At 45.1% G+C, this 12,598-nt stretch overlaps 1 protein-coding gene across 1 annotated transcript; it reads left to right on the plus strand.

The window, feature by feature from the left end:
• Nucleotides 1-2,961, plus strand: LOC133467171 (E3 ubiquitin-protein ligase RNF128-like). Its single transcript, XM_061751724.1, has one exon. The coding sequence runs from the start codon at nucleotides 443-445 to the stop codon at nucleotides 1,520-1,522; it is 1,080 nt and encodes a 359-aa protein (XP_061607708.1). The 5' UTR covers nucleotides 1-442; the 3' UTR covers nucleotides 1,523-2,961.
• Nucleotides 2,962-12,598: the final 9,637 nt, after the last annotated feature.

Consider the following 12,598-nt stretch of genomic DNA (forward strand, 5'->3'; position numbering starts at 1 on the left):
AAGCAAAAGTCAGCAGCTTTTTCTGACGCTCACACAACAGCTCTGCGCGTCGGACCCGTGTCCTTAAAACGGTCCTTATCACACGCTTATCGCTGCCTGCCTTCCTGTAATTGGTACCTTGGCAGTAGGAAGAGCATAGGTGTGTGCTTTCTGTGTATTTCAACTTGTTGAATAGCAGTACCTTACCCAGTGCGAAGAGTGCGCAGCGTTCAAGGTTCAGGAAGATAAGGAGAGGTGAACGGCTGGACACGTAGCTCGTGTTATGTTACCAAAAGGCTTGTATCAGATTACTGTCGGCAGCAGGTAGGAGGAAACCAGAGCTGTATCCAGATCGCCGTGCCTCCGACAAGCAGGAACTGGGACTGAAAAAAGGCGTGTTGAAGAAGCTAACGAGACTAGCGGAGTGCTTCCTGTTGTTTTGAATTGGAAGAAGAGCGTTACCATGGGTAAGAAGACACAACGCAGCCTGTTGCTTTTGCTGTGTTTGTCTTGGCTCGTTCACTGTTCTGCCGCTATGATGTTTTGGACTGCTGTGGTGGAAATCAACTATTTTATCAGCCCTAACAAGACTGTGGAGAAAGACTGTGAGTGCGGCGTGTTTGGCCGCAATTCTCCGCTTGCCCAAGCCGCAGGGGTCGTCATTCTTCCCAACGGAGACCCCAAAGGCTGCGGCCAGGAGACTGTGTACAATGCCACCGCATTATCCTGGATTGCTCTCGTTAAAAGGGGAAACTGTACTTTCAGTGAAAAGATCAACGGCGCCAAACGTCAAGGGGCGTCTGCCGTGGTGGTATACAATGTGGACGGCAGCGGCAACAGCACCACTTACATGGCGCACTCCGAGGCTCTGGAGATCGTGTCCATCATGATCGGCAACATTCAAGGCGTGGCGATCGCCAGCTTGGTGAAGAACGGAACAGAAGTGCGGATGATCATCGACGCAGGCAACCCTCACGGCCCCTGGATGGACACCTACTGGCTTTATTTCATGTCCATCGCCTTCTTCATCGTGACGGCCGCCTCGGTGGGCTACTTCTTGTTTATCTCAGCGAACCGCCTCTACAACATGCGCATGCACCGGCGAGCTGAGAGGAGGCTGAAATCCGAGGCCAAGAAGGCCATCGGGCACCTGCAAGTGCGCACGCTGAAGCGAGACGACGCCGAGGCGACGAGCGACTCCTACATGTGCGCCGTGTGCATCGAGTCGTACAAGGCGGGCGAGGTGGTGACGGTGCTGACGTGCGACCACATTTTCCATAAAGCCTGCATCGAGCCGTGGCTGCTGGAGAAAAGGACCTGCCCCATGTGCAAGTGTGACATCCTCAAGGCTCTGGGAGTCGAGGCAGAGGAGAAGGAGAGCATGTCCCAAGCTTCGCCGCAAGAGGTCACCTTCATAACAGTGACAAGTGGGGAAGCCATGTATGAAGTCCCGCTCACTGACCCTCTGAACTCTGACCCCGAGAGACAGCAGCATCACTATGACAACAGGGCCTTTGAGGGGGAGGCTGCCATAGGACAGTGACGGCGATAGATACCACACCATTCGATCAAATTCAGTCAAATTAGCAGGTTAAAATCAATATGCTTATTTTTCTTGGACATAATCAATGTACCTCCTCATTGGAATCCAGTGAACCACCTTGCAAATGCGGAAGTAAGTTTCGCCCCTTCTAAAAAGGTTTGTAATTGATGATGGCAAAGCACTGCTTATGTTTAAATGAAACTCCTCAACTGATTTCAACATACTGCCTTCAACATCATGATGCCACCAGATGGCGCCAAAGCAATACTGTTATTGCTGTGGCCTGAGCACCTTGTTCAGCCAACAATGGATCCTCCATTGTTCCTCTAAAAACATTACAAATAGGCAAATTGATGAAAATGCAGCTGTTCACTGTAACCTCAAATGACAATGTGTTTGAATAGATTGTACAGTTAATAATGGTACTGCACCTTATGTAATGAGCTTGGTTGCCATTTAAGGGTGTGTTTCTAAAGTTATTTTCTAGTATGGTGAGTAAGTCGAGTCATGTTGGGGCTAGTGCAATTTCGATTCTGCTTTGCTGACATCACAGCGAGTCACCACTCTTCGGGGAGGAAGTGCAACCGAATATTAGGTTATCTATGCTAGTCAAATTCTGAATTCCAAATTTCACCTTTTCAATCAGGAACAGTGCATGTTTCTTGTTAGTTAACATGGGTGGTTATTCCTGATCTTATTCACTAATTCACTTAACGTGGCAAACCGCACACCAGGTTGTCAAGCTGGATTTGTCAACGCAAGCCGGTAAACACACCCTTGCCTTTAAGTGCAGCATGACACATTGTACCATGGTGAGTGGAGAACATCACCCCAGGGCTTTCTGGGGGGTTTCTCCTCATGAACACATTCTATAGATACAGTACATGTTCATGTTAACACATCATTTACTTCCTTCAGCTTGTACTTAGAACTGGAAAGTCCCTCTGCAATATTGATAAGCAATAAATGTCAAAGTGGAGATAACGTCTGTAATCATAGTGATTGTGTATTTGTTGATTGGGGGAAATGATCTTTATGTGTACTTCTTTTAAAATTACATCCACATGTTGAGATTGTGTTGTCATAAAGGAGAGGCTCGTGCCTATTTCTGTATGTTTGTGTGTGTATATACAAACTAATTGAATCCAAGAATCCATGTATTTACATACAAATTCTCATCTGGCTACACTTTAGGACACATGCAATGTCTGAGATAAAGTCAGTCCCCCGTACAGGGGAACTAAAGTTCGTATCAGTTTGCTGTTGGACCTGTGCTGTTGTAACAGGACGCAATATATATTTTTCTATTCGGAATCATTTTCACTGTGTTGCAGATTTTAGGAGTCGTCATTCTGTAACAATGGTAATCATTTGTTGTATGAAATCACATTGATGCGTTTCAGAATGTAATAAATCCCTCAAAATGAGGTTGATTAATATTGATGCTCATGTGAATTTTGTCTGTGTGTTTGTTTAAGCAGCCCCACAACATTATGAATGCTTTCACCACATGAAACGATAAAATAACCCCCCCAAAATCAACAAGTCTCCTATTATTATGTTTACTACAGCACATTAAGATACACGTTACAAGTTATTAGAGTATAAATAGCTGTCAGGGAAATGCAGTGCACTTCTACATCGCTGAAAACTTGGAATGACAATAATAAAAATAAAAAACGTGCCTGTGTGGGTTTTCTCCCACATTCCAAAAACATGCATGGTAGGTTAATTGAAGACTCTTAACTGCCCGCAGGTGTGAATGTGAGTGCGATTGTTTGTTTGTTTATATGTGCCCTGTAATTGGCTGGTGACCAGTTCAGCGTGTACCCCGCCTCTTGCCCAGAGTCGGCTGGGATAGGCTCCAGCACGCCCGCAACCCAAGTGAGGATAAGCGCTACGGAAAATGGATTGATGGATGTAAATTTTCGTACATTAGTACAGTAGATTGCACCGGTGTGGCGTCCCCAGGCAGGACAAGCCGGAAGTCACAAAAACAACAAGAGTACATTAGTAGACAATATATTTCAGTGTGATTGTGTCGTCGTGCCTTGCAGGAAAATGGTAATTATTTTTGACATTGGATGAGTACATCGTAAAATGTATCTGGGAATATGGATAGCGTGTAGTCCATAACAAAACAATACTGTACTTTATTTTGTGTAACTAAAAGTGTGTTATGACAAACAACAATAAATGTAATGTTTTGGAAATAACATAAATTAAGGCAAATTAAACCAGAGGAAATGGTCTTAAATCTTTGTTTGTACTTGTGGCACAGCACTGTAGGCTCACCAGGCAGCGATTAGATACAGTAGACGCAAAGTATTTTCACAATTCGAAGTGGAGTTCTTATACTTGACTTTACTTGATTTCAAAAGTAACAAAGTTAGAAAAAAGTAATTTTTTAGTTACTTTCAGCAGCTGCCAAGTGGCAGGAATATCACGTATCCACAGTACAAGAAAAGCATTAGCGTAACCCTAACCCATTACTTGGTGATGTAGGCCGCACTAGTTACAGAATGAGTCATCAATATGAACCAATAACTTCAATATTAGTGTAGTTGAAACCACATTAAATCAGCAACTTAGTGCAGACTTGACATGACAACACGGTAGAGTGAGTACTTCAATCGAAACAAGCACACCATTTTCAGTAAAGTGATAGATAGATGGATGCCGATTGTGGTCCATGAAGGTCAACTGTGTGTGCGTGTGTTTGTGCGCGTGTGTACGTAAATGTGAAAGTGAGTGGCGGTTTGATATTGGAGGCATACAAACACACACACACACACACACACACATACACACCTACCATTACTCCCACCATCTTAATTTTGATGCAAAGAGGGAGAAAAGGTGACAAGATTACGCAACTGTTTAACTAGCAAAGCAATGGGTGATTGACGGGGGGGGGGAGAAGCGCTTACTTACGTGACGTCAGCCGTGCAGCGTGTCAAAGCAGCTCACAGTCCGGACTACAATGAAGTTGAAAATTCCGACTTTTTATTGTAAATATTATTTAAGATCAGTATTGAAAGTCCTTCAGTGAGTCAGTCCTTATTGTATGACGATTTATGACTGCGCATTTTGGAATTAATAATTAACCCACAATGCATTGCGCAACCTTGGCGATCCGATCCCCGGCTACAGAAGCTGGCTCTAGGGACGTGGAATGTCACCTCTCTGGCAGGGAAGGATTCCGAGCTGGTGCGTGAGGTTGAGAAGTTTAGACTAGATATGGTCGGGCGCGCCTTGGGCTCTGGTACCAGTCCTCTTGAGAGCGGTTGGACTCTTTTCCACTCTGGAGTTGCTCACGGTGAGAGGCGCCGAGCAGGTGTGGGTATACTTATTGCCCCCCGGCTTGGCGCCTGTACGTTGGGGTAAACCCCGGTAGACGAGAGGGTAGCCTCACTCTGCCTTCGGGTGGGGGGACGGGTCCTGACTGTTATTTGTGCCTATGCACCAAACAGCAGTTCAGAGTACCCATCCTTTTTGGAGTCCTTGGAGGGGGTGCTGGAGAGCGCTCCCGCTGGGGACTCCATCGTTCTGCTGGGGGACTTCAATGCTCACGTGGGCAATGACAGTGAGACCTGGAGGGAGGTGATTGGGAGGAACGCCCCTCCCCCCCCCCAATAAGAACCCGAGTGGTGTTCTGTTATTGGACTTCTGTGCTCACCACGGATTGTCCATAACGAACACCATGTTCAAGCATAAGGGTGACAACACGTGCACTTGGCACCAGGACACCCTTGGTCGCCGTTCGATGATCGACTTTGTGGTCATGTCATCGGACTTGCAGGCGCATGTCTTGGACACTCGGGTGAAGAGAGGGGCGGAGTTGTCAACTGATCACCATGCCGGTCCGCCGTGGCAGGCCCAAACGTACAGAATCCCCTGTCAGAAGGAGCTTCAACTCCCACCTCTGGGAGAACTTCACTCACGTCCTTGGGGAGGCGGGGGATATTGAGTCCGAATGGACCATGTTCCGCACCTGTGTTGCCGAGGCGGCCGACCGGAGCTGTGGCCGTAAGGTAGTCTGTGTCTGTCGTGGCGGCAATCAGCGAACCCGTTGGTGGACACTAGTGGTAAGGAATGCCGTCCAGCTGAAGAAGGAGTCCTATCAGGCCTTTTTGGACTGTGGGACAGCTGATGGGTACCGGCTGGCCAAGCGGAATGGGGCATTGGTTATCGCTGAGGCAAATACCCGGGCGTTGGAGGAGTTCGGTGAGGCGATGGAGAACGACTTCCGGGCGGCTTCGAGGGAATTCTGGTCCACCATCAGGCGTCTCAGGAGTGGGAAGCAGTGGACCATCAACACTGTGTATAGTGGGGATGGGGCACTGCTGACCTAGACTCGGGACGTTGTGAATTGGTGGGGAGAATACTTCGAAGAATACTTCCTCAATTCCACCGACACGCCTTCCAATGAGGAAGCAGAATCTGGGGTAACTGGGGCGGGCTCTCCTATCTCTGGGGTTGAGGTCACCGAGGTGGTTAAAAAGCTCTTCGGTGGCAACGCCCCGGGTGTGGATGAGATTCGCCCGGAGTTCTTCAAGGCTCTGGATGTTGTGGGGCTCTCCTGGTTGAAACCCCTCTGCAACATCGCGTGGACATCGGGGACAGTGCCTCTGGATTGGCAGACTGGGGTGGTGGTCCCCCTTTTTAAGAAGGGGGACCGGAGGGTGTGTTCCAACTACAGGGGGATCACACTTCTCAGCCTCCCTGGTAAGGGAGGAGAGGAGGGTCCGTCGGGAAGTCGAATCTCAGATTCAGGAGGAGCAGTGTGGTTTTCGTCCTGGCCGTGGAACAGTGGACCAGCTCTTCACCCTCGGCGGGGTCCTCGAGGGTGCATGGGAGTTCTTCCAACCAGTCTACATGTGTTTTGTGGACTTGGAGAAGGCGTTCGACCGTGTCCCTCGTGGAGTCCTGTGAGGGGTGCTTCGAGAGTATGGGGTACCGAACCACCTGATACGGGCTGTTCGGTCCCTGTACGACCGGTGTCAGAGTTTGGTACGCATTGGCCGGCCCTCATTCGGACTCGTTTCCAGTGAGGGTTGGACTCCGCCAAGGCTGCCCTTTGTCACCGATTCTGTTCATAACGTTTATGGACAGAATTTCTAGGCGTAGCCGAGGCGTAGAGGGGGTCCGGTTTGGTGGCCTCAGTATTGCATCTCTGCTTTTTGCAGATGATGTGGTTCTGTTTGCTTTATCAGGCCGTGATCTCTAACTCTCACTGGAGCGCTTTGCAGCCGAGTGTGAAGCGGCTGGGATGAGAATCAGCACCTCCAAATCTGAGACCATGGTCCTTAGTCGGAAAAGGGTGGCATGCCCTCTCCAGGTCGGGGATGATATCCTGCCCCAAGTGGAGGAGTTCAAATATCTTGGGGTCTTGTTCACGAGTGAGGGAAGAATGGAACGGGAGATCGACAGGCAGATTGAAGCTCGGTCATCCGGGAGGGGCTCAGAGTAGAGCCGCTGCTCCTCCGCATTGAGAAGAGCCAGATGATGTGGCTCGGGCATCTGTTTAGGATGCCCCCTGGACGCCTCTCTGGTGAGGTGTTCCGGGCACGTCCCACCGGGAGGAGACCCCGGGAACGACCCAGGATACGCTGGAGAGGCTACGTCTTTCGGCTTGCCTGGGAACGCCTCGGAATCCCCTTGGAAGTGGCTGGGGAGAGGGAAGTCTGGGCTTCCCTGCTGAGGCTGCTGCCCCCGCGACCCGACCTCGGATAAGCGGAAGACAATGGATGGATTGATGCATTGCGCACTTAACACGACAGTAAAACTGCATTCTTAATCTGTAAATAAAAAAGTAACAACAATAAAATACACTTTTTACAAAGGAAAATCACAAAAATAGTGTGGTGATAGTGAAATCATGCATTTCTTTGCACTTTTATGGTACTGCAGCATCAATGTGCATTGTAGAATCAACAGTCACCTCCCAATCGCTTTCTTCCGCTTTTTGAGAAATCGGTGGTCTGTGTGAACGGTTAAATGGCCACTGAATGGCTCGACTGCCATTTTTCAAGTCACCAGCAGCCGCAAATCATTACTTGGTGAGAGACATTGATGACGCATGCCATTGTTTCTGCCATGCTACGTCAAGCATGAGTCACTTTGAAAACGTCGCTTCTTTGTGGGGCCGCAGAGACTTTAGGAGTCCAACATTTCTCATGGTTGCATTGTATTGGTGAAGTCTCTCTGATAAACCAAAACAGGTCGCGCAAGCAATAACAGATACTCTAGATACAAATAAAAAGTAGTCAGTGGAATGTACTGAATCTCAATGTAATAGAGTAAAAGTAGTAGTTCTATTCAACAAAAACACTCACGTTAAAGTAAAATGTATGCTTCATTATTTAAAACTACTCTGACAAGAACAATTTGTCCTCAAAGTAAGGCTATGTATTATGTCCTATACTGAGAGGAGAAAACAGTTGCATAAAGTCCTCTGCTGCTTCAGGGTCGAGTATGCTCTTTATTTCAGGCCAACGCTGTGATCTCAGCATTCACAGGTCAAATGTTATTGCGGCATCACAGTGAGACAGAGAATCAATAGTGATCTAACTAGGCTGGCCGGGAACGGCCGGCAAGCCTGAGTTTAGAGGCGCACTCTGCTCAGTGGTGGCACTCCTGATTTATTGCAGTTGTTACTGTGAAAATTGACTCAGAGGGTTTTCATTTAGCTGTATACTATACAGTCTGTGGCTGTACACTTGAAACTGCATTTGACCTTCAATCCTAGATAGGGACCAAAAAGTGGAGTAAACCAACAGTCATTTGACTTGACTTCAGACAATACCCCGCAAATAATACAATTAGCATCTATTGGGGTGAAACGGATTATTTAAGCAAGGAGACATAGTTCCTGCTCGGTGTTTATCCAGAAGTTTGTGTTTTTTTTTTTTTTTTTTGGTCCTTTACCGCCATCTGCTGGACAATAGATTCACTCACAAGTAGAACGAACAGTCAAACCAGCCTTTAGTCGGAAATGTGTCTCAATTATTGGAAAAAGTTGCAAAGAAAAGAACCATCTGAAACAGCCATTTTTCTCTATTGTTGCATCTTGTTTTGTTTTTTTCCCGTTTTTCTATTTTATTTTATTTTTATTTTTTTTAACGCGCACATACACACACACACACACAGAAATGACGCAACAGCACAAATGATTCTGTCAGTGGAGCAGTACATTGCTGTCATTATGTGTTGAGTACCGGTACACATGGAGTCCCTTTTAGAGTAGAAGCTGTTTCCATCACCTCATAGAACATTACATCCTCTGACATAATTTTCCTGGACTGGAACCTCAGCTATTACTTCAACTGCTATTTTCCTCACCCTGACCAACCCTAGACTACATCATATTTTCACTCAAATGCACTCTTCTGTCTGCTGCTGTGTGCAGCCTCAGCTGAGTGATGGTCTTTCGAATGAAATTACTGCAGTTGGTCTTGTTGGAGGCTCTCCTGTACCAGACTGCCTGAGTCATTATCCTAATGAAGGAGGAAAATTGAATTACAAAAGTGCAGCAAGAAACAAATGAATCCATTTAGTGATTACGTGCAACATCAACCGTTGTTTCCTCCCCCCCCTCCTTCAGATGATTAAATCAAACGGCACAACATATTCCTTCACTGTGCATCTTTCTGGTTTCACTGACGAATCACAAGTATAGAGTCTACTGTGGCACAATTACTCTTTACTTCAGGCTTGATGCTTTTGAATGTTTCACGTGTTTACAATTGTTTGGAATTGTTGTTATTGTGGTTCAGAAGACTTAGAGCTGCATTCAGTGGCGGCCTCTGGTATGTGCAATACGTTGTCTCGTGTGGAGACATTCTAAGCGGAATTCAAGGATTTTGCGAAAAAACGTTGAAATCAGAGGTTATCGGTGTCAAGTGTCTTTCTTTACAAAGTCATAGAGGTGTCCGTTTAATTGGTTGACGTTCGCAGTGGTACAGATGTGCACTGTACATTGTTGTTTTGAGCATTTTGTTGCCAATAAACATCCTTGAAGTGGTTGGCCCCTTCCATTCTATTGTAGTACAGCATGGGTCAGCATAAGCACGCAGCTTATTTACAGTGTGAGTTTTAAAATTCTAAACTGAGACAGATTGTGTTTGTCGTTTATTTGTTTCTGTGAAATGCAGCATATAGTTTATGAAAACTTGCTTTCACTGGCTACTTTAACAGTCAACAGCAATTTTCTGATCATAACCCAATTAGCTATGCCAAGTAAACAGCAAATATTGTACAGTGTTTTGTTTTTAGTTTCTTTGTTTTCAGGTTCAAAAGAAGGACATACTCTGACACAGTCAAAAAATAGCCTTCAATTTTGGTTTGTTCGCATTTTTGCATAATTAAGTTTACAGTAGAGAAAATCCAATTTGCTGCAATGATTCATGCTGCTATCTAGTGGGCAAATAGAGTCAACGCACTATAAACGTGCATCATAAGTCACCAACAATAAAAATGTTAATGTTAATAATGATAGTTAGTTGTTAAAAAATAACAACAGTCTTAAGTGATATTATTTTCAGTATCTCTGCTATGTGAAAATACCAAAATGATACAGAGTATGAGTTCATTTTGAATTCATTCATAATTTCATCTTCCGTTCCGCTTATCCTCACTAGGGTCGCGGGCGCGCTGGAGCTATATTGATTTCTAAAATATGATGTGTTTGTATAGCAGGAAATTCTCAATGAGCTTAACTGTTGTCTCAGTATTGAGTAAGTGCCTGTCCCAGAGCAGCCTCGTACTCATCAAACCAATTTGCCCAATATAAATCCAGGTTATTGGACTCCTGTGTGGGTTTCCCCTTTAACGGAGCTGATTGGTTTTGTTTCATCCAAATGATATGTCAGCACTCTTCTGTCTTCAAGATTGAGTTTGGTGCAATCATATTCGCCTCGCTCTGAATGTTGATGGCCCGAGGCACAGCCGCAACCAAAGTGTCCTCCAAGAAAAAAAAAGGGCCTCTCAGCACGCTTTTGACACATTCAATCAATGATCCAGATTGTATTGATGCCAAAGGCAAAGGCCTTTCCTCTTCTTCTTCTTCTTTCTTCTTCTTCTTCTTCTTCTTCTTTTTCCAATTATTATTATTACTTATTATTGTTATCATCTGTGACCAACAATTAACACTATACTGATGTAGCTTACAAAGCTTGGAACAGATCGTCGTCTTCGTGTGTTATGATGTGAGTTTTATACTGCCCTCTGGGGGCCAATATCTATATCAGTGGGCATTTAAACTGTGTAATTATTTACATTCTATGTAACTGTTTTTGCTGTTTTTTTTTAAATGAAGTACAATACTTTAAAGTGGTAGTTTTTGAATTTTGGGTTTTTTTTTGGTGGGCTGGAAAGGATTAATGGTATTTCTAGTCATTACTATAGGGAAAGATGATTTGTAATAGGAGTAAATTAATTTATTCCATATTTGTAGAAACCTATAACATAAAAAGTGAAAAAAGCATTGAATTCTTTCCGGTTGCAGTGTTTTCCTAGGAGGCTTATTAACTTTTCAGCCTTATTAACTCCTGGTGCGTCCCGTTGCCTCCGGCCGTCATTAATAAATGACCCATTTGCTTAATTGCAAAGAGCTTGCAGGACAAAGGGTAAGCAAAAAGGCAAAAAAAAAAAAAAACCCCAAAAAACAACACCCTGAGGTTTTTCCCGTTTTTCCTCCGAAGTGTGAGAAAACAGGTAAGAGGGTAGATGACACTAAATGAATATACATATCAGTAAGTGGAAAGAGGGCCCAGCGATGTTAGCAGTAAATAGGCTCGGGGCCTCTGTGTCACATCGAATTTCTCCGTGACTTGTTTTCCACGCATGTGCGTTCGCTGGTTTGCATCTAATATGAGTGTGACACAACAGAAGCTTCGGGTTGTTGTTTCTGTGTCATTGTGCTGAACAAGGTCCCCAAAAGTCACTCAGTCTCAGTAACCATCTGTCATGGCCGCCTTTGTCCACAAGCTGTGGCTGCCATTTGCTTCCCCATTAATGTCACATGGAGGTTTGTCCTAATTATTCTGGACCAACGAGGGTCACTGCTAGGACGCGGCGCATCTACAGTGAGAGTTGACCAAAAGGACATGAAGATTGTGTTTCCTATTGTTTCCATTCGTTTCATGATGCAATTATGTCCTCAAATATACTGTCGTAGTCAGAAATGTACGTACAGTGCACCGACTGTGGACTTGAATGTCATGTCAATATTAGCTTTGTATGGCTACGTTTACATAGATAGCAGCATTCCAATAGTAACTGTAGAATATATAGAAATAGAAATATGCAGAAATTAAGTCATGGTCAACATTATCTTGTTACAAGCTCATATTCAACGAAAACAAAAAGTAGAAAAATATTGTTTTGTTTGTTTTGTTGAAGACACGCATTCAACCTTATCCGTGCTCTAATGGAGTTTTCGAAGCATTTTCCAACAGTATTTATGGCAGTTTGCTTGCGGGTTGGTTTCTCTCCGTCATTTTTCTATTTTGGTTTTTAGTGGAAGTTGGCAAAGATTTTTTCAAAGGAGTCCGGCCTTCCCTATAGCTCATTCATACAGTATATAAACATATGAAGGAGATGCGAGATTGTTGTCACATGTACTAAAGTGCCAGTACTTGCCAGAAATTCCTGCAGCTCCTTCAATGTTGCTGTTGGCCTCTGGCAGTCAGTCTTTTCATCCATTTTGGTGGGATGTCCAGTTCTTGATATTGTCACTTACTGCTGTGCCATATTTTTACCACTTGATGATGACTGTGATGATGATCAATGTGTTCCATGGTATTTTTAATGTTGCTGATGTCTTTTCCCCCCCCACATTGTCTAACATACAAATTTACAAAAACCTAGAAAATATTTATTGTATGACACAAAATAAACTGGGCGGCACGGTGGGCGACTGGTTAGAGCGTCAGCCTCACAGTTCTGAGGACCCGGGTTCAATCCCCAGCCCCGCCTGTGTGGAGTTTGCATGTTCTCCCCGTGCCTGCGTGGCTTTTCTCCGGGCACTCCGGTTTCCTCCCACATCCCAAAAACATGCATCATTGGAGACTC

The sequence above is a fragment of the Phyllopteryx taeniolatus genome, chromosome 2 (assembly GCF_024500385.1).
Source record: "Phyllopteryx taeniolatus isolate TA_2022b chromosome 2, UOR_Ptae_1.2, whole genome shotgun sequence".
NCBI classification, from domain to species: domain Eukaryota; kingdom Metazoa; phylum Chordata; class Actinopteri; order Syngnathiformes; family Syngnathidae; genus Phyllopteryx; species Phyllopteryx taeniolatus.

Coding starts and splice junctions, on each gene's coding strand:
- LOC133467171 (XM_061751724.1), top strand. CDS start 443: ATGGGTAAGAAGACACAACGCAGCCTGTTGCTTTTGCTGTGTTTGTCT.